Source organism: Triturus cristatus, chromosome 8 (genome assembly GCF_964204655.1).
Source record: "Triturus cristatus chromosome 8, aTriCri1.1, whole genome shotgun sequence".
Lineage (NCBI taxonomy): Eukaryota > Metazoa > Chordata > Amphibia > Caudata > Salamandridae > Triturus > Triturus cristatus.
In genome coordinates, this window is record NC_140591.1 from 813,622,333 (window position 1) to 813,645,613 (window position 23,281).

General features: G+C 43.5%; 1 protein-coding gene across 1 annotated transcript in view; it reads right to left on the minus strand.

The window, feature by feature from the left end:
• Positions 1-23,281, minus strand: part of NALCN (sodium leak channel, non-selective) — a 2,843,734-nt gene that overhangs the window by 82,219 nt on the left and 2,738,234 nt on the right. The window contains exons 36-38 of the mRNA XM_085622267.1: positions 20,414-20,533; positions 8,639-8,707; positions 3,415-3,563 (exon numbers count right to left, since the gene is read on the minus strand). Of these exons, the coding sequence (XP_085478393.1) occupies positions 3,415-3,563; positions 8,639-8,707; positions 20,414-20,533 (338 nt within the window). The remainder of the gene's footprint in view (positions 1-3,414; positions 3,564-8,638; positions 8,708-20,413; positions 20,534-23,281) is intronic.

Sequence of the window (23,281 nt, forward strand, 5' to 3'; positions counted from 1 at the left end):
ACAACAATACAGTACTGGGTACTAGACACAAATCGCACACTGAAATCAAGTTATACATTCGTAGTTCAAAATTACACTGTCATGCGTGTAAAGAGAACGATTATGTACCCCTATGGGAATCAAGCGCAACCAAGTGCATGATGGAGCTGTGTATTGGTGATAGATGCAATCGCCGAGTGTCATAATAGAGTCCAGCACAAAAATGTGCTGTAAATACAACTTGGTACTATTCAAGCGCATCCTGCGGCAAAATGGGGTCATGTATATGTATTTCAGTGTGCGATTTGCGATTGTAATACTTTCTAACCATGAGTCCTTTGTCGATGTTCTCACACCACTATGTATTGCATTTTCAATGGTCAGCCAGTGTGTGATCAAGACAGCTTCGCTGTCGAAACGCGGAACAACTGGACTAATAAACCTGCGCTGACACACACACACACGCACACACACATATATACACATCTCTGTGTGTTTGTTGCAGTGCTCTAAAATACCTCCTATCCCTGCAAGCCTTTAGCACAGTTCTGGGAGGAGTCCACCGGCTTTCCAAAATTCCACAGTTCCAATGTCCAAAAAGGAAACATTCACACAGGATGTCCAACAGAATGTTTTTATCAAAAAATCATCAGTAGCAGCTCACAAACAGACACAAACACACACACACACATACACACATATGCATAAACCCAAACCTTTAAAAAAGGATAACATTTTTAAATATATTTATTCAATTAAAGAGATAAAAGTGATGTTTAAAAAAGCCCCAAAAATGCACCCCATTTCTAAAAACAAAAACAACATATACCATAATTACATTTGAAGCTGAAAACAATCAAATACTACCCACCAAATCACACAATAAAAACACCACATATCACATATTGAAAATCTGAATTAAATAAATAAAAAATGAGAATTCAGACATTTTAAATACTAATATTTTTATACATTGTAAATATTACACTACTCGTATTCCCCAAATATTCCACAACCCATAAAATCAATATGGTGAGAACATAACAAAGCACTATAGAATTAAATTACACATAATTTTCTTCTTTTTTTCCATTCATATATTTATAGACAATCAACTTGCAACATTAAAATTAACTGCTTTAAATAGAATTATATTTTAGTAAACAATATTTAAAATGTTGTAATTATTAGCAAAACGCGGTATACATCACTTTGATATTATGACCCATGATATTTGTACCTCAAAAGACTGCTGTTTCTCATTCCATAAATTCATGCAGTAATCTTTTAAAATAACAGTCATTTAGGTCCTCCTGTATAAAGTGTATTTGTGATCGTAAAAGCGTGCAATTTGTAAAATCACAGACTTTGTCACACCAAAAGGGCATGTCACTATGTACTAAAGCTTTCTGACTCTCAATGTGCCTTTTGTGAGTCATTCAGAATAGGAAATAGGTGGTGTGAAAGGAACATCCATCCTCCTCTTCTTGATTTGGAATGTATCAATGGTTTGCAGTCATAACTGTGGCTGCAAACTGTTGGTCAATTAATCACCCAACTTGGAGTAGTAATTGAATTGCAAAGTGGAAGCTGTGCTTTCACCATGTCAATATTGGTGGGCGGCCTTTGGTGGAGTTCCTCTTAGGGGGAGCTTCTACCAAAGTTATTCCCAGACTGCCAATACTTGTTTTTTAAATAGTCTCTTCAAGAAAATGGGATGCAGGAATAAAGCCACTGTCCTTCACAGGAGTCCATCCTTTCAATTGAATTGGGTTAAGAATTGCCTCCTAATCTTCGAGTACTCTGGCTTCATAGAAATGATTTTACCAATAGAAATGAACTATCACACTGAGACGCAAATTTTCTCATGTTCATATTCCTTTGACTATAAACTACCTCACTGACTGCCTTATGCACAAGACTTCTGGAGCATGTAAGGGTGGCGTACATGCTGAAATTGTATTTCTTTTTAATGCAAAACCACTCTTGCAATTCACAAATGTTTGTATTGACCTTTTGAAAGGATTTACTCACACAAAATATGTGGGTCAGAAGCAGACTTTTCAGGTCATTCTTTATTCTCATACAATTTTATTTTGTGCACAAATATAATGAGACACAGGTATGATTCCCCAGACTTATGCAACACATATAAAGTCACTTGAGGGATTCAGTAGGTCATCACAAACCTAATGAGTAGAGAAGACGTATAGGTAGGAGTGTGTGTAATCAATAGATTTTTGAGAGGTCGTCTCACCCTCAACTTATCGAGGCATGCTTCATCATTTGACGATCTCTCATACCTAGGTAGGGACAGTGCCACCCCAGCAGACTCGACCTGAGGAAGCTAGTCTTCCCCTGGCATTTCTCATAAAGCTATGGTCAGGACAACACACTTGGTCCTGTCTTTTTTGTAAATAAGACAAAAGAAGGGGAGTTTTAAAATATACCTACAAGTATACTCAAAGGGGTGCCTTTATTTATTGAGTACCTCTGGTATGTTTAAAAATATAGGGGAAGTGACGGTCATCTGGTGATCGATAAGGAATCACCTGACCTAATTATATTACCAACATGTTTTGGTATCTTACTCTGCCTAACAAGGTCTGGGGTCTTCGTCAGGGTAATTAAGCTATGGAATACATTCAAACTGTGCTATAGGGATATCAATTGTAACCCTACCGGTCCCTTTTCTGTTTCAGCCACACAACAATCATATTCAACTATGGGCGTCATGGCAAAAGTGTGTAGGATGCTTTCTTCGTAGTCACACATTCATCAGAAGGGCGAGCGTGGCAAAACACCTATTCGGCTCCCGCACACTGCCGTAATGATTCCCCAGACTGCCTAAACAGTCCTTCCTTTACCAATAATGAAGGGATATGGCAAAGGTATTTAGACACCCAGGATATCGGCACTTATGGATTGCAGGAATACATGCCTCTTACAAATATGCCCCTAAGATATGGGAAATAGCATGTGGGAATTGGTATTTACACATCACTTCACGCATGTTTACAACCTTTGGGGTTATTTTCCATCAAGGCATTTCACTTCCTTTAAGGAGGTGAGATGTCAGGGAGAAAAATTGTGAGTCCAGATATTCCCATAACACCTTTAATAGCTAATGTGGCTGCTAACTCCTGTTAGAAGCCAAATTGGGAAATCTACGCTTATATTTACTTTCAGGGCAAGATGTCATCTTGTATATACAAATAAAGACACAATAGTATGAATTAGTGAACATTACGCATAACATATTGTACGTGTGTTAGACCAACTATATTGTGTGCTTTATAAATGGTTAGTATTAATATTATATAATGAATTCACACATCTTGAACATAGCACACAAGACAGATAAAAATGTGGTTTTTCGGGAAGTGCTATATATTTTTTGTTTGTCAAACCAAAAAAGAGAAATAAAGCGCTTACCTATTGATGTTTTCTCCGTACTTTACTGTGCCGAATAGGACAACTCCAGCAAATGCATAACAAAGCAACAGCAAGAACATGCCCACAATGATGAAGAAACTCTTATACATGCTTACAACGACTGTTAGGAGAAGCATTTTCAGTGTAACCTGAAAAAAAGAGATTATGCATATAATGATTGATATAAAAAAGTTTCTGAATTGTAATCATCTCACCATACATAGTATCTAACAGTGCTTAAATTGACCTAGTGTTTACTGGTGCTCGGCACTGGCACTTATTTTCAAACTCCAGCCATTGTTTATGAGTCTACACCTCATGGTGATGCTCTCAGCCTACAATTTTTTGTGCGTAACAAAAGAATTTAGCAAATCAATCTGTTACAAAATGATAAAAGTTGCACTTTCTGGCCATCCCTACAGCTTAAGGTGACCTACAGTAGTCTGGAGTATCAAATTTCATTAAGGATGATCGGTAGTAGGTAATGCTGGTGCTGCCATTCACCAGAAGTTGCAAGAGCTGTGGGTGGTGCCAGCGGTAGTAGAATACCTTGGGTCCTGACACTTATAGTTTTACAGATTAAGAACTTGTATCTGGTATTCTCTGATAATAATAGAAACTTCTCCCAGAAAGCTGAGCAAGACCTATGATCTTCTGAGATTCTCCACTCACAAAGGTTAGCAACCCTAACACAATAGCTCATTTATATTCCATTCTGGAGAGGGGGACACAAGAGTTCTGGGAACAAAAGAAGGGAAACGTCGAAGTCACAAGACATTTCCAATAAGCTCACCAAAGCATATTGACTGAAACCATCTGAGCCTTAATATTGTAAATCATCACCAGCAGACTAGTTATCAATCTGAATGTAGGACAAATGTGGGAAATCAAAGGCCCTCATTGTTAGAAACAAAAGTCTCTTCTCCCACCACCACAGACTGTGGGCACCAATTGAAATAGAGTGGACATTTTCCAACAGGGTATGGTGAAGAAAGGAATCTGGAACGACCTTCAGTGATCTTGAACCCAAAGGAATACCAGCCTGTTTAGCAACTAGCCATTTGATTCTGAGTGGTATGTAGAGAATAGTTTTGCTACTGTGTTTTACAAACACAAAGTTTGATCTTCGAATTGAAATCTGTTGGTCTAACTGATAATGTGAAAAGGCTCTTGACATGGTGCTTCCCGGGTAAATGACGTAACAGGCAGTTGATGTTGTCCATCGTCTTCAAAAAGCAAGATTTTCACATGACTGTGCTCTTCAAGGTAAAGCTCCTGTTAGTAATGTGAGGTAGTTGATTTGGAAACCCATCTCTACATAGGATTGCAGACACCACCCGTCACCAAAGAAATTGCAACAAACATTTCAGATCAAAAAGCTGACTTCTAATGCAGTCATTAAATCATGCCCACATGTTGCCCAACAAGAGTCATAGCTGCTCTCAAACCTCCCCCTTCAGGATAATGAAAATGGAAATATTTGTCCCACTTTTGTGGTAGAGTAATGCGATTCAGTGCAACTGTCTGTAATACAGGTGCCTGAAATAACAGGACTGGATGAAATATGAAAACAAACCCACCACCCTCAAAAGGATCCGTAACTCACGATTTGGCAAAACAATACAGATTTTAATACCGCTCAATCTTGACAACATTGCCCTCTGGTAAACTGAGGATGGGAAGAATGCTATCTTATGTAAAACCTAAGGCCTGCACCTATTTGGAGATGACCTGCTGGACTTCATAAGATCCATAAGAAAATCTAAATCTTGCACTACTATCATGGCATGCCTTTCCACTGTGTTTTGTCCCTGAATGATAAATAACATATTGTCCAGGTTTCATATATTTTATTTTCTTGACAATTTATTAATAAGTCATATAAGCATTGAGAGATCTGAAAAATCGTACTCCCACACAGGAAGTGTAAAAGTAAGTAGATACTTTTTTTAGTACCACCTCAGGAACTGCTCAACCCCCACTGCTACCCCACCTCCACCCAGGCTCAACACTCCAGAACCCCACAAAGGAAAATAATCTATAAAGAATAGCAATGCTCTGAGAGTATTCAACCTGCATAAACGTTATGAATCACCACACATCTTCCACTCTTAAATTAACAAAACAGTGAATACTATAAAATTACATACTTAACTCGAAAAGTAATCAGTTACAGATAATAATACAAAGCAAAGTGAAAATGACATAATAGAAAACAGCTAACTGTAAAAATATAAGTTTTTACATAGTCGCTTGAATATCTGGGTACTTTGCAAAATCTTTTTTGTTGAAAAATTTCGGCAACATACCACTTTTATTCTTACTAGACTAGCTATGACCTGCAAAATTCATGTTGTTACTAACAGCTGTATTGGTACCAGTGATATTAGAATTGGCGTTCAATTCTTTATAATGAGCTGCTCTGTTTAGATTCCATATTCTGCCATCTTCCATCTTGACTGCATCACGGAACAATTTAATGACCCTTAAACCTAGAACCAGGTCAAGCTTCTACTGAAGTACGAATCTTTGTCAAATGTTTATCATTCACTTCTATTTCTCATACCACATGCCTTGTATTACAATGATTTCCTTTCTATCATCATCTCGTGCTCTCTCTTCCTCCAGTCATCTTTTACAGTCACATTCACACAGCCCTTACTCCAATCCATCCACTCTGGGACCATTTCAAAATTAAGTTTTCTTCATCTAAAAATTTCAAAAGGAGATTTCCTAGTAGACTTGTGAGGTGTAAGCCGATAAGAAACTAAACAATTGTGTAATAAATTTTTCTAATCTAAACCACTAACTTTGGCTAGTTGGTAACCTTCTATGAGAGTTCTATTGAATTTTTCTACCACACCATTTGTTTCAGGGTGGTATAAAGCTGATTTTTTGTGTTTTATCCCAAACTTTAACATAAATGCCTTAAAATCATTAGAGCAAAGCTGCACCCCAGTGTCTGTTAATATACGTTTAAGAATACCTTCTCTTCTGGGAAAACTCCCAAGAAACCAAATGACCTCAGACAGAGGTCCTGATTGTGATGCGGTTAGGAAGGCCTCCTAACGGCATATGCTCTGTCCAAATCGGGTCAGGAATGTGTCTTTCCAACAAACTCGGACAGGTTTCCAACCAACCAAGTATGATGCGAGTTAGGCGTTAGGAATATCCCAATCCAAACCCGACGGCATTTGGAATGACCAAGCCGTATGGAGCAGAATTGTACGTCTCTACGGGCCGCGTTTCCAAACGACCGAGTATGATGCTGGATGTGGACAGCCTTTCTGAATCGTGCCGTCTGACTCAAATCGGCAGTCGGAATCAGACTTTGGGAGCCCGTAGTGGGACCCCCTGCACCTGGAGCCTTCCCAATCGGCCAGTGGGGGTACCCATGGGTCTTCCCGTACAAGCAATGCACAGTGAGGCAGGCACCAGGGGGTGCCTGCCACAGTGTGCCTGATGCTCCCCAGCCACCCCTTTCTTTAAAGGGAGCCTATGCATTCGGTCGGAACAAAGGCTCCCATAGAAGTCAATGGGAGTCCAACCAAATCGTATCTGGAAGCATCCGGATGCATCGTACTCGGTCGGTTGGACTCTCCCGATCTGATTCGGTTGAAAACCATTCCTAAACCCATTCTGTTGGGAAGCTTTCCAAACAGCATCAGAATCAGGCCCAGAGTCAGGAGAAGACAGAGTCTCACACAAGTAGTTAAGAGTTGAAAATTATAGCCACAGATGGAGTTTTGTGCATTGTTCTCAAGAGCAAGTAAGAAAAAAAACTTGGTATAAGAAGTGTGCTTTTCAGAATTTTCCTAAAATCCACTAATAGCTCAGTAGCTTGAATAGATCGAAGACTAAGGCAAGTGAAAGTGGCTCGAAATGATCTACCAGCAGTATTTTAAGGGCACTAGAAGCATGATTGCAGGTTTCCCTCTGTGTTGACTTTTTGATGAAAGCTATCAATTAGTTGTGTGTGGTTTCCTATGGAAGCCATCATCAATTGTATTGAATATAAACCGATCTGACATATGAACAGTGAAAATGGGTTTTGTTCATCATTGCCCTTAGATCAAGGCAGTAAAAATCTAATTCTGCCACTGCTTAAATGGACACTGAGCAGCTGCCTCCAAGAGACTTCCAGAGCCGCTGGGAGAGAGGGGGGCTAATAGATGATCATCTCCCACACTTTCCCAGGTCAATGTTTGGTCCCCACAGTCCAGAGGAAGGCTAGCGAATCTGGGTGGCATTCAGGTGCCACAAGCTGCTGTCTCTTTGTCGACTGTGTGTCAGGGCAGATCTGCAGATTCAAGGTCTTTTTTCTGTGTAGACAAGTGGCTGCTCTAGAACATTGCCTTCAGGCTGGAAGAGAGGGTTCTGCGGGAAGTGGGGGTGGGGGCAGTAAGCCCAGTATGTTTTCTTTACAGTGGCTGCCACTAGGGAAGGAAATGTATGGCAGAAGGCTACATATTAATTTATTTAAAAAATGAGATGAAATTGGAAAGGAAGACTACCATAAGGATGGGATGGAAGCCAGGATGACGAATATACCTTTATGTTTTCCAAAAGCCACTTTGGGTGATAGGACAAGAGTAAGAGTACCTGGCATTCCTCTTTTATTCCAATGTGGAGGGAGGGAAGAGAAGCCAGAGTGAGGATGGGATTTGGATACCAGGTATTATTTTTCATTATGCATGTGTTGCAGATGAAGCAGAACAAGGTGGGCCTTACTATGCACGCCACTCATGAATCGTCTACCTATGCATAGCTAATTCGTCAGATCAGGTTACAGTTCAGGGCTCATTAAGGGGCCTACACAACATAAAACTGTATCCATCAATAAAGTGGGTTATTTACGGCTCCTTGGGACATAATAGACAGGGTACTCTCTTGGTGCCTATGGTGTCACTTGAAACCCCTTGCTGGAAAACAAAGCCACCGATAATTCTTATATGGTGTAGGGCTAAACATGCTTTTTTCATGAAACATACACCTTTGTTTCACTTGCACAAAGACATTACTTTGTGATGTATATGTAGGTCTATTCTTGTAATTCACATATAGCTAGTAATTGTTTAGCAAATTATTTAATTACACAGATGATTAAATAATTGTCATAGTTATACATTGCTGTGAATTCATTAAAGTGTTCCAAGTCATATTGTCCCTACTCCATACAAATTATATTTACATTTCTTTCACAAATTTAATGACCTGTACTTACATGCTTTCCACAAATCGAAAAGAAGCGGAAGACAATTATGCAGGCGCCCATCATGTATGTATATTCATTCTGAAAATTGAATGAAAAAAGACAGTTTCCATCACTTGATCAACATGAAGTTTGTGCTATTCCTCTTTCTCACAAAACAGTGAATTGTGTGATATGTGCCCCATTAGTGTGACGACTCAGCACGTTAAGGAAGGCTCCTCGACTAGCATATTGGAGCTAGAGCATGTCAATAAAAGGTAGCTAGGGGTCGCTGCAGACACTTCTTGCTTGTCCTTCCCAGAGACCCTCTGCAGCGAATAAGAGTCTTTGGAAGGTCTGGGTCAACCTTAGTGATGTCACTGGGCAAGAGTGTGTGATGTTGCTTTTACTATATCAGGCACCTTGCTAAATAGACATCCATTAGTGAACAACTGATAAAATCAACTGATCAAATATATATTTTTTTATTGTTTAATATAGTGTGAAACCACCAAACCGTGTTTTAGAGCAATGCACAGAAGAAATGCATAAGAACACCAGGCAAAAATCAATCAAGCACTGACTGATAGCCTGTTTACAATACAAACATTTGCCATAAACTTTAGTTTACAATACAAACTATCGTCATAAACTTTACGCATGGGTAATGAGCTATATATAAGTGTGCAGTGAGGAAGGATTCCAACAAACCGAAATAAGCTTGGCTTCATCCAACATAGATACATAGGGGCAGATTTACAAGCCTCTTGCGCCACTTTTGCATCACTTTTAACATGGAAAAAGTGACGCAAAAGTGGCGCAAGGGGCTTGTAAATCTGCCCCATAGATTTCAGAGCCACAGGTAGCTTATTATTTGGTAGAAGAATTGGGAAGCAATAAAAATAAAAGATCACTCAATATTATGTGTTAAAGTGCAAGGGGCAGATTTATGTTTCCTGGCGCATCCCTGCAAGTCAGCAGGGATGCACCAGCAAGATGCGTCACGCAAGTTTAAACTTGCGCCACCACAGATGCGCCGCATTTACAATGCAGCGCATCATGGCGCAAGGATAAACAGATGCGTGACGCATCTGATGGCATAAGGGTGGCTCATTGCTGGAGTCGTGTCGCAAGCACGATGCAACTCCAGCAATGCTCAGGGACTGCCCATACCGAACATGCTGTGTCCTGCCTTACGCCTGCTTCAAGCAGGCGCAGGGTTTTGACGCAGCAGCATCGGAAAAGTGACTCAGTGAAATCTTGTAGATTTCACTGCGTCACTTTTCCAAGGCTTTTTCCGACGGAACGCCCACCCTGCATACATTAAACCTGACGCAGGTTTAATGTAGCGCAGGGCTTTACAACGTGACGCATCTCCCTAGATGCGTCACGTTGTAAATAAGGCGCAACATGATGCATGGTTTACGCTGCCACTGCATCACAGAAGTGACGCAACGGCGGCGTAAATGTCTCGCAAGGGGCTTGTAAATCTGCCCCCAAGGGGCAGATTTATGTTTCCTGGCGCATCCCTGCAAATCAGCAGGGATGCGCCAGGAAAGATGCGTCACACAAGTTTACCCTTGCACCACCACAGATGCGCCGCATTTACAATGCAGCGCATCGTGGCGCAAGGATAAACAGATGCGTGACGCATCTGATGGCATAAGGGTGGCGCATTGCTGGAGTCGTGTTGCAAGCACGACGCAACTTCAGCAATGCTCAGGGGCTGCCCATACCTAACATGCTGCATCATGCCTTACGCCTGCTTCAAGCAGGCGCAGGGTTTTGACGCAGCAGCGTCGGAAAAGTGACTCAGTGAAATCTTGTAGATTTCACTGCGTCACTTTTCCGAGGCTTATTTCCGACGGAACGCCCACCCTGCATACATTAAACCTGACGCAGGTTTAATGTAGCGCAGGGCTTTACAACGTGACGCATCTCCCTAGCTGCGTCACGTTGTAAATAAGGCGCAACATGGCGCATGGTTTACGACGCCGCTGCGTCACAGAAGTGACGCAACGGCGGCGTAAATGTCTTGCAAAGGGCTAGTAAATTTGCCCCCAGGTGTTTAGCTCAAGAGGATCAGAACTAGCAGTGTGCGAAACTTGCGTAATTTGCTTTTGCATAGTTATGAGAAATGTTTGATGCAAAAACGCATTTTGTGCTAAAAAAAAGCGCAAAAATAAAAGCACACGGAAAAAGAGCCGCTCGTGTTCTGTTGTTCCTTTGCATTCATGGTAAAAAAAATTACTACAAATGGCGCATTCATGTTCAATTTTTACTACGAATAGCGGTAATTATGTGAAGTGGCATAGTGGTGTAATTTCGGGTATTTCACATAAGCACAACAAGAAAATCCCGAAATGACACTAATTACGCCAGCATACTTCACATTTTGCCCATGCCTTATCATAACTTTGGGACTTAAGGAGCTTTTCTAACAGATAAAAAATTGCTGAAGTGGTATGTTCACAGATCTGAATATTTGGGGAAGGAAAATCTTGTTGATTCATGACATTTGACTGTAATGTTGAAACTCTGCGAGTGTGCACTATCTTTTACTCCTGGACTGTTTGGAAAAAAGTTTGGAAAGGGGTCAGGCAGGATGGATCAGCCTCTTAGATGCTCTTTGTTAAAGTCTGTTGTGGCCCACTGGGCACAGGGTCAGATCCTGACAGGCTCCCTTCCTTTGAAGTGGAGGAATGGATTATCAGGCGATTACAATTGGGGTAATAGTGACACTTGCAAATTGGAGACCAAAATCCTGTCAGTAGTAAGCGCTGTATATAACACATTACCAAAATCACTTAAATTCACCCCTGGATCTAATGCTGTTAATTAGAGCAAACACATGGTCTCATGTTCATTAGTCAATACACCCTGGGGTAGATTTTCAAACATTTTGCGCTGGGTTAGCGTCAACCAGCACAAAATGTTTTTTATTAATTTACTTTCCAGCGCAAAATTAGTTTTATGTTGGAAAGTGCCTTACAATTAATGAAAATCAGCGCAAAGCATTGCTTTGCATTACTTAGCGCCAAGGGGAAGTTGCATGGGTGGTACATGGGCATTCCCATGCAACAGGGTTTAGCGCTAAAAGTTAACGCCATCTGAAAGGAGGCGTTAAGATGAGAAGTGTTTTAATTTCTTCTTTCTTTTTCAACTTTGCATGCGTGCTGCACTGTGTAGCACACATACAAAGTGCAGCATGCATGCAAAGTGCGAAAAGTGTTTGAACGTGTCTATGCAAAGTATTTTGTACAGGAAGGGTACCCTTCCTGTTCAAAACCAATGCTAGACTCAGGCACACATCCTAGTGCTATGGCGCTAAGGGGTGTACCTGGCGCACAGCAGCTGAACTCAGCGCCAGCGCTAGGAAAAGGGGAGGAGAGTGCCATATCTCAGTCGATATGGCACTCTCCTGCTCACTCCCTGTCATACAACGCAGCCCAGCCTCTTTGGGGGCTGAGCTACGTTGCCTGCAGTTTTTGAAAATCTGTCCCTCTGAGTTTAAAGTGCGCTGTTTTAAATGTCACTTGCTGTCATCAACAATCAATTAATTCATACAGCTCCTTTTGACATACTGCATATTCATGACTTTCTAGCCTTAGACAGTTTTTAAATGTGTATTATTGCATGTAGAGAACTGCTAAGAACGTATGGACAACCACTAAATTGTAGCACACGTCTGGCTAACATAAATCACTCAGCATAGATAGACCCCAAAACGACTCTGGTGTAAAAGCGAGCCTCGATGGGAGTGGTGTTGTCGGAGTCAGGCCGCCAGGGGCTCCATAACAATGGCAAAAAAATGGGCACAGGGGACATCCTTGACTAGTAACTCGAGAGACAGAGAATGAAGGCATAATCAAGCCATTAACCTGGAGGTGAGCCACAGGTTGTGCATACAGGATGTCAATTAGCCTGGTAAACTTGGGGCTGATAGAGATTTGGGACAGTAACGCGAAGAGGTACGGCCACTCAAGTGAATCAATTGCCTTGGTGGCATCCCACAAAGTCACAGCAGCACTGAGAGTGGTTTAAATGGTGTTCAACAGTGCAAAGAAGGTACAGAGATTGTGGGACGTGGACCGCCAGGGCACAAACCCCAATTGGTCCAGCAGCAGTAACCTAGAAGCGGCGATCAGCTTAGCGAGGATCTTGCTATCCATGTTAATCATAGACAACGCTCTGTATGATTCACAGCACTGCAGATCTTTTTCAGGCTTTAATATAGTACCATTCAGCACCTTTCACAAGGAGAGAGGCAGCACGTTCTTCGCAAGGGACTTCTCATACACATCCAGAAGATGCGGCACCAGGAGGGTGGTGAATTTTTTATAGACTGAGGGCCTTGTCTCCAGGCATCGCACCTATTACTTTCACAAATTTTTCCTCCGTAAATGGTTCATCTAAAAACCGTCAGTGCCCGTCCTCCAACCAGAGTAACTGCCCTGAATCAAAAATGGAGGTCAGGTCAGGCGGCTCAGCGACCTACGTAGTCTTATATAGTGAGGAATAGAAATTGGACACCATATCACTGTCATCAGTCTGCAGTTCCACAATATAGTCACTATGCCAGGGTTTCCTCAGCATGTTGGCCAGTGTCTTACCTATTCTGTCACCCGCTCCATAATGTCATGCACTGGCCTCTCTGATCAAATAATGTGTCTTCCTCTGTGTTGCCGCCTCAAAATCATTAAACTTCGTATAGTAGCTAACGTGGAAGCACTATGGTCTGTAAAACAGTGTAGAAGTAGTATACAAATTTCAGTTTCAAGTTGCGTCTGATCGGCCCGCAGTGCCCGCAGCACGCCAGCCTGTTTTGCCATGCACGACCCATGGATCATGGTCTTTAATGCCTCCCACATTGCATCACTAGAGTTAACCATGCCCACATTGTGAGGAAAGTAGTCCACAAGAGCCGCCAAGATTGGGAGGCACCACGTGAAGATGCTGGACTTAAATTAAGACAGTGAGAGTCAAAGCAGTATAGTGGGTATGGTTCGGTAAGGATCGCTGCCGGTGTAGTACCTCACCGATCCATGCTTCAAAATCTCGCATCGCCAGCCAGTAGTCAGTGCTTGACCATGTTAGATAAGCAGAGATTATGCATGTTCACTATGCACGGTCACCATGTCAAGCTCTCCAGAGGTCAATGAGTTAATTATTGTGGTTTGCAGCAGCACGCCCGCATTTGGATGGGGTAGTCTAGAAACCTCCAGACCTGTCCATCAATGTGTACAAATCCACATTGTAACCACCCCACAGGAGCGTCCGAGAGCCGAGCATGCCCGCCAACCTTCACACCACAGCAAAAAAGCGAGAGCCATCCACATTGGGGCCATATATGGAGATATGTTTTAGCTGGTGGCCCTGTAATGTGACTGAGAGCATAACCTAGTGACTCTGCTTGTCGCAGAGGATTTGGTGTACCTGCCAGGGCAAGCCCTCCTCAATAAGGACAGCCACCCCAATGTGTAATTCCCGTAACATGCAACGTGCGTTCCCCAATCCACGCAGCGTGCAGGTGCACTAATGTATGTTCAGTCAAATGCAATTCTTGCAGCAAGCAAATGTCTGCACCATGGCGCTATAGGTATTCCAGTACAAGTTGCACATTGCGCCTATTGTTTAATCCACAGACATTCCATGTCACCCATGTTAGCGGTGCCATAGCTGTTCCACTGTGGGCACAGCATGTAGGATCTGCAAGCTGGTCTGCCAGGGGTACCTGGCCATAGGGGCATTAGTTGTATGCTGAGTGGCAGAGGGAGGAAAAGGAAGAAAACAAAACCAAAGAAAACACTTTTATACTGTCATAAACAATAAATATCCACCATACCCACACAGCACCCATTTCAGCCCCCCAACCAGGCCGAATGCAGCCATCCCACCTCAAACAGGGCCTCAAGTGGCCATACAAGGGAAACAACCAGGGAAACATCCCAGAGTAGAGAATTAAAATCCCAGTTCACTTTCCGGCTTTAGGAGAGCTAGGTGACCGGAGAAGTGTCTAGTTGGCAATTCACGCTAGCCTGGCCAGCAGAAACACAGTGCACATCCAGAGGATGCCCCGAAGCGGGGACTCCAAATTATAAGGCACTGCACAGGATAAAATAGGCAAGCCCATTTGGCACAGGGGCAGTGCAAGGTCAGTCAGCTCAAGCCATGTTCTGGTAGTACTGGTGTTGAATCATTGTAGCTGAGAAAACCAGTATCAGCATTATTGGATTTAGAGTGCGGTCAGATTGCCGACAGCGGGATGACTTTAACTAACTTGGTGGCTGCTGAGAACCGGTGAAGTACGTAGTCTTGCCTGCATAAAAATTAGAAGTTTGGTGGGATACAGCAGGGAGTACCTGGGGTCTGTCTTGAGGAGGGAGCGCTTGACGGGCAGAAAATCTCTCCTGGCTGCCTGCACAGCTACCATGAAATCCAGGTAAAAGGAGATGTAATTTACCTGAAAAGTGAGTGTTGGTCTCTTGCCAGTCACAGGATCGTATCTCTGTCCCTGTAATTTAGGATACAGGCAATTTTGGTCTAGGAATCTATGTGCCCTCTGCACTGTCAACATGGCGGAGACTGCCTCCCCAAAAAGCCTGCAGAGCATCGTCTCGACATAATCCTCCATGTGCCCGGTTGCTGTGGAATCTGGGACTCCAATGATACGTAAAATGCTCCTTGTGAGTGCACCTCTAGTGCCCATTCTTGTTTCTGATGACCTCTAGGACTTTTTTCATCTGGAGTAATTTCTCGCTTGTTGCTGCATTATCATCCTCAACGGTGGACATGCGATTTTCAAGGTGGGCAATGCGTTCAGTATGACCATCTACTCGTTCCTAGAGGCGGTTAAATCTGTTGGTCAGCAAGTCAATCTTGGTGTCAACTGCAGCAAGCTATGTTTCAGATCCAGGAACATTGAGTGAGTGTCTGGTTCCTGAGGGGATTCCTCCCTCCAGGCATGGTTGTCATTCCTCTGCAAATCGGTTAGTTGTGCACATCCATCTTTGCTGTTCAAAGGTAAGTTTCATCTGATTTACGTCTGTCTTCCTCATTGTTGAGGTAAGAGGAGTCCATCCAGCAGGCTACAATCACTGTCAATCCAGTATTCAACATCAGTGAGTTCCAGCCCATGTACTACAGTGTGGTCCCGCCTCACCCAAGGTAAACAGCACCAGGGAGGAACTAGTAGACCATGGGCCACTGAGACGCTTGCCAACCAAAATGGAAAATCGGGCTGCCTGGAGAGGAGATCCCAACGTATGAGTCGTGGGAGCTGGTACTTCCCTGCTGGGTGATATAGTCCTCACCACTCCCTGGCAGACCCTGTGAGGGGGTACGAGCAGGCTGACAGTTAAGTTCTCAAGGTGTTCCCTACACTCTTCAGAGGCGGTGCAATAGGCAATATGGGCCAGAAAAGGGGGAACAGCCATTACAACGTGGGTTTTACCACGCGTTGCTAATAAATCGCATGCGTAACAACGCATGCAATGTTACAACGCGTGGTAAAACCACGCATACCATTACATCGCATGCGATTTTACAACGCATGCGATGTAATGTGGCGGCGGCGGCTATCCAAGTCATTGTGAGGAAACTCAGGCTGTTTCCTCACAACGACGTGAAGCAAGCAGGAAGGAGGAAGCAGGATCCGACGGCGACGCTGTAGATGAGAGAGGTAAGGGGGTATGCATTTGGGGTGGGGGTAATTTTTTGGGCTTAGGGTAGTGTCAAAGTAGTGTTCTGTGTGTTTTTTTAACGTTTTAGTGTGTTTTTGCAGTGTAATGTAGTGTATTAGGGTTTAGGGTAGTGTTGTAGTGATTTAGGGTTTAGGTTAGTGTTGTAGAGTTTGTGTAGTGTAGTGATTTAATGTTTTAGGGTTTAGGGTACTGTAGTAGTGTTTGTGTAGTGTGGTGTTTTAGGGTTTAGGCTAGTGTAGTTTTTAGGGTTTAGGGTAGAGTAGTAGTGTTTGCATAGAGTAGTGTTTTACGGTTTAGGGTAGTGTAGTGTTTGTGTAGTGTAGTGTTGTAGGGTTTAGGATAGTGTAGTGTTTTAGGGTTTAGGGTAGTGTAGTAGTGTTTGTGTAGTGTAGTATTTTACGGGTAAAGGATGGTGTCGTTTTTTGGGGTTTAGGGTAGAGCAGTAGTGTTTGTGTAATGTTTTACGGTTTAGGGTAGTGTTTGTGTAGTGTAGTGTTTTAGGGTTTAGGGTAGTGTAGTAATTTAGGGTTTAGGGTAGTGTAGTAGTGTTTGCGTAGTGTAGTGTTTTAGGGTTTAGGGTAGTGTAGTAGTGTTTTGGGGTTTAGAGTAATGTTGTAGAGTTTGTGTAGTGTAGTGGTTTAGGGTAGTGTATTAGAGTTTGAGTAGTGAAGTGCGTTAGGGATTAGGGTAGTGCTGTAGTGTGCGTGTGTTGTGTTGTGTTTTAAGGTAGTGTCGGGGGTCGTGTAGGGTAGTGTAATTTAATTGTAGGGAGAGGACTGGGGGGTGGGGGAGGGTTGTGTAGGGGTAGGGTAGTCACTTACCTTGCAAACTAACCACGAATATAGCTTTACCACGCATGCCTTTCCGTTGTAAAGGCATGCGTGGTAAAGGCATATTCGTGGTAATAGTTTGCGATGAAATGGCATGCGATTTCATTGACATCGCGTAGTAATACCCACGTTGTAATGGAATGCGTGGTATTACTGTGCGAAGTAATGACATACATCCGCCAGAAAACATCATCAAGATATGGTCCCAAGGGGCCTACCGCCGGCAGGCCCCCATCACCAGTGTCACTAAAATGGAAGCAGGCCTCACAGGTAGGGCTGCCAGGCAGCGTGCCTGACACAAGGCAGCCAGGGGGCAGTGTAATTGGGCTCTACCCCCGAAGGTGCAAAAACTATATTGCCGCCTCCATGCCACAGGCAGTGCAGGGGGGTTGCAGCAGCCAGCGCAGACCAGCCCAGGCTCAACCACCATAGGCTGCCACTGGGCCACTCCATCAGACACAACAGTGCAGCCCCGGCACTAGGCACAGTTTAGGTTCACCTTTATCTCAGCGGCCCAGGTTATGTCACCACTATTATTCCCTTTGTACAGGACACTGCAGGCAGGCCCCATGCCGGGCAGTGGGGAGCCGTAAGTGCTCCTAGGGCTCCTTGGAGCTTTCAAACCCTCAGCGAGTGTGGTTGTTGGGCCCTGTTAGGCCACCACAGAATTTCCACCAGCAGTCTATAGCCCCCCGCCTGACTTGAGTGGAGGCTGTTGCACCATCGACCTCCCCACACTCACTGTTCGCCAGCACTGGCCTATGGAATCCAAGTTACCACTGATAGCACCACTTGACGTAAGGGCTCCACTACCGCTCTCCCAATGGCAACCACATTTCAGATACTGAACCAGGCCGCAAAAGTGGTTACGTCGCCCCGGTGTCACCCGCCAGCCAATAAAGAGCCCCAGTGGAGCAGCAGTTACAGCCAGACCCAGTGCATCCACCGGCATGCACCGGTGCCTCTTCAATCGATGGATAAATCCAGGATAACCATCTCCAGTCAGCAGAACCTCTTATAGTGTCTGCCATCTTGGGGCAGGGCTCTCGAGCACTCCTTTTCCACTGCAAATTAGAACCATTTTTACTCAACAAAGAAGCTTTAAAGATGCTAAAAATTTAATTTGAAGGCAGACTCTTTTTGGCGATGCAAGATATCTTAGGCAATTTTCTCTCACGTGATTGCTAGATGTTACTTAAGAGAAGAAAGACTGTTTTATAATATATTTCTTAAGTCAAGAGATTAAATTGAGTCCACCATAGATACATTTCAACAATGTTTTCTCACTTCTTAAACTGAGTTCTTTACAAAATAAATGGCTTGTTAAAGCGATTATGGTGGGCAAGTCCTTTCTACTTAAAAGTTGCAAAATCTCATGAAATCTGTGTATAGACCAATGGATAAGGGAAATGCCATCTCTTGCCTAATTAGACAGGACCTTTCTTTGCATACCATAAAGAGAAGAATAGTACAACAATATATGGGGCCATTATCTGGAAAACGACAATTAACATAATAGAGCTTTCTTAATAATTGCCTGCTTAAAGGCCCTGTATTGCAATAGAACATCTTCCAATTTTACATTTTGCATTTAATTATATCAGTTTTATAATGCAATTTTGCTTTTCTCGTTCGAATATGCTTTTATACTTCATGGTGTTATTTCGTTTATGCTTTACATTTTATCTTATTCTTTTGATTCATAGCACCTTGCTTCATTGTAAATTTAAAGCCTAGATTGCATTTCTTACTGAATATCTTTGTCAATACATGTATAATAACCCCAAGAAAGTTCAGGGAATAGTGTTGTCGCCAGATATAAGAGACATCAAAAATAACATGTGATATTACTTTAATTATGCTACCTGATATTTTTGTTCCAAGCTAACACATGACACATTTTGCCTTATGTGCTGCATTCATTTGCCATTTAGAGAAGCTATGTGCAAAAGGGGGTGCGAATGCGATATAAGTGAAACACCCCTCTTTGTAGGAAGGGGAAGTCAGAACTTGTGCCAAATTGAGCTACAATGTTTGACCTTTACTTTGGGGACAAAAGGGATTAATTATCCGATGTTGTGTGTCTTCATTTTTGCAGATTTTCCAAAGGGTATGTAACTGGTAGAGAATTGTCGGTGAGATCAGGAGTATCCAATGTATGTCAGAGAGGCCCATGTCCACACCAGACTTTCAAGATATCTATATCAGAGAATTTAAATATAATACACCTAAATACAACTAACTTACATAGTAAGTGATTATTGGGAAAATATTCCACGCTGAATTGACTGATAAGAATCACGTAGCAGATACCAGGGGCCATATTATGTATTGGCATTGTCTGCGCCCAGTGCACCTTTGAAAAGGCAATGCCAATGCGCCCCATTATGGTGATTGCGCTGCGCTGGGGGCAGCCGGGGCAGCGCATTCATGTAAAAACACGGAGCAGCTCACAGTGCCCCCTGTACTTTCAAAGGGGATTAGATATCCCCTTGCAGGCGGGCGCAGTCAGTGACTGCAACCGCCTGCAAGGGGATGTCTGGGGGGTCCATGGGGCCCCCTTTACCCCCTGCAGAGGGCTCATCTCTGGGGGCGCACTGACAGGGCGCCACCTTTTTTAATTGGTGCACTCTCAGTGTGCCTTCTGAGCCTCAGAATCTGAGGGCTTCTTTGACTATGCGCCCGCGTCTGTAATTTGGCACGGGTGCAGAGCCAAAGGCTTTCCCTCATTTGCATAGGGCCAGACCCTATGCAAATGAAGGAACACCCTCTGTTGATAGCGCTGGCGCTTTTAGTGGCCAGCGGTATCGGTATTAAGGAAGGGGACGCACAAGCGTCTGCGCCCCTTCTATAATACCAAAGTGCCCCGGGGCACGCAAAGCTGGCGGAAATGCCCGTTGCGCCCCCTGGTCACCTTATGTTATACGGCCCCTGGTAGCAGTTTAAAGAAAAAAATTGCGGGACTTTTGTCATTTCCCTGAAAGGTGACCCCAAGACGAGCATAGAAGGAACACACCTATATTTCGCCTTACACAAGATCAAACAGTGTGACACCCAGATCAGCGCCATTTTTGTTTTGAATGGGCCTGGGTCATTTCCTAAATTCAAGAATATCTCTACATTTTCGATAAATGAGGCTATAATAAACCTATGTCAATGAGTATACGGTGCAAAGCAGGCATTATCTGTTATCTCTATAAGAAAAACATACAATCCAAAAAAAACCCAAAAAAAAAAACCACAGCTAAGAAAAAGAGAAACAAACGCCTTCTTACCAGTAGAGCAAAATGAAGTATCACCCAAATGACACCGAGGGAGGTAACGAGAAGATCATAGCGATTTCTTCTGCTTTGCCAGAACCCAGCAGGTGACATAGCAGTTATCTTCATTGTTACCTGTGAGACAAAGCAAGTCAGTTTACCGCAGTACATGCAGAATTAAATTGTACTCGGTTTCATGAACTGTTAAACGTTTTTAACACTGAAATGCAGATGTTTTAATTGAACTGAATTACCAGACTCATTCGGCGTTCATTTCGAACCATTTGATTTTCGACCTGTGACTGCAGTTGTTTGCATGTTTTCCACTGGAGATTCAAGGGCCGTGAAGTGTGAGAAAAGCCGCCTTCGAGTATAAAAAGCAGCCAGAAGGTGAAGTGTAATTTTGCATTTTGATAGAGCCCCATGTTTGTGGATTGATCCGCAGATGCTTTCAATACAAGCTGAACACTTCAGTGCCCCGAGACGCCTTTGTCATTTGTCACACTGTAATGCCTGACTGCTGCCCCCGACCACAAATCGGCGCACGCGCGCCGTAAATAATTTCTTCATCTTGTAGGCTGCGTTTCCAATACTCCAGGCGCCGCCTGCCTACACCAAAGGAGGTTTGGAGTTTTAAGTCACAACATCACAATCCAAGGAACCTCTCATTGAGGGACATTCGAGCCGTTTATGAATTAGTTTACATTTGGTGGCATATTATCAAGACAGGCGATAAAAATATCGCCGTTTTAGCGTCAGAAAACTGCCGCTAAAACTGCAATAATGGGCTTGATAATATGCTCTATGGATTTCCAATTGAAGCTCAGGTTAGATGTCCTTCACATCCAACATGGGCTTCAATTGGAATTCCATAGAGCATATTATCAAGCCCATTATCGCCGTTTTAGCGGCAGTTTTCTGCCGCTAAAACGGCAATAATTTCATTGCCTGTCTTGATAATATGCCCCTAAATTTCTAGCAAATGTTGTCGACAGTTCTTAGGGTACGATCTTATACATTAGGAATTTAGAAGGGGGGGGGGGTCCTTTTCTCAAGCCCAGAGGGTAGAGAGGTCCTTTAATTATACGGAAGCGGAACAGGAGGGGTACGTCCTCCCCAGTGGCGCAGCACTGGGGGCGGCCTCCCCCCTTTCATGTGGCCACCACACGGCGACAACACAAAAACCGCCAGCAGCCCCGCTCGTACACGCGGCCGCTACGGGTGGCAAAAGCAGTGACCGCCACGGGAGGCACAAGGACTAGCTACACCACTGGTCCTCCCTATCTATTCGTACAAACAAAAAAGTCTCCCACCTAAAGTACTGTATATGAAGTGCTGGCCAATGCTAGTCCTTACTATGGCACCGCGTGCCTTGAAGCGGGGAAGGAAAGACTTCCTTTATTTTAAATAATAAAGGGTACGATCAACATACTTCACAACAAAGAACTAAATAAAGATGGATTATTAATTGAAGCTTTCAACCCGTCCTATCTTCGGTCTCTCAGGACCAGAGAAGGAACCGTTTCATCTCCTTTAGTCTGATCACTTGGGTATTTCATTCAATATAAGGACTGAAGGTCATAAACCTAAGGAAAAGCATGCTAATGTCAATAGAAGGTAAAATCTGATGTTTTTAGCTACTGGCCCCTTAGGAACCAAAGACCGTTGTAACTTGATGGGGAAGACAAGGGCTGGTATTGCAAACAGGGTGCCCTGCCCCTGTTTGTGCCATCTTTAAACATGTGCGGTGTGCACAAACAGAGACAGTATGCCCTATTACAATCAATATGCTGCCCTCAGGACAACCGAGAACTTGTGGCTGCCCTGAAGACAGCACATTCAGTGAATATGGTACAGATGGTTTACAAGTCGCTCCAATGTTTCACAGTGCAGGTGGCAGTCACCTTCACTTTAAAGAAGGAACATAGCGCCCCCTGCAGGCGGGTGCAGTAAGTGACTGCACCAAGTTGCAAGGGAATGTCTGGGTCGTTCCTGAGACCCCCTTCCTCTGGAGGGCTGTCCCAGAAGGCTCACTGACAATTTGCTAGCTTTTTGCGGCACACGCCCAAACAGCCTGTTTGCCTCTGTGCCAGCATCCGTAATAGGGCATTGGCGCAGTGGCAACGAAATCCCCTTATTTCCAAGAGCCTTGACCCACTGCAAATGAGGTATTGCCCTCCCAAGACTACGCTGAAGCAACATGTTTGCCAACTCTTTCAGTATTAGAGAACCCCCTTCTGTAATACCATAGTGCCCCGGAGAAGCACAAAGCAGGCACACATGCCCATTATGCCCCGGGGACACTATGCATAGTACCATCTGCCGACTAAATTCGTTTGACATCAGCATAATAAAGGCATTGGAATATATACTCCCTCTTTAAAAAAGTATGCAGGGTAAGGTAGCCTCTTCAGGGAAACAAGCAATAATTTTCGCATGCCCAGCTAGTTTCTCCTCGCACCAATTACCTGGAAACTAAGATAAGCATGGAAGTGAATAGGTTTGGCATGAAAGCGTCATGATGTATGTAGTTAGGGAATTTTATATCTGACAAGAGGGTCTGTTCCTCAGAACTCACATCCATGGTCTCTAGCACTTCAAATGAACTATTTAGAATTATTGCTGACCTTACTTGCAGTCATGCCACTACACAAATAGTGCCTTCCGAAGAAGTTTGCAAAGCTCGGTCTAATGTTTTAACATTAAAGTTTACAAAAAGTATTTAAAATCTCTCCTGAGGGTAATTCTCACGTAGTAGTGCTCCCACTATGGAGAATCAACCTTCAAAGCTCACATTTGCTGAACTTGCTGAATTATCAGAGGCAGCCTGTTGGAGCTGGTGTCTGCCAGTTGCCCCTAAAGCTCCCTCGGGGTCCTTGTCTG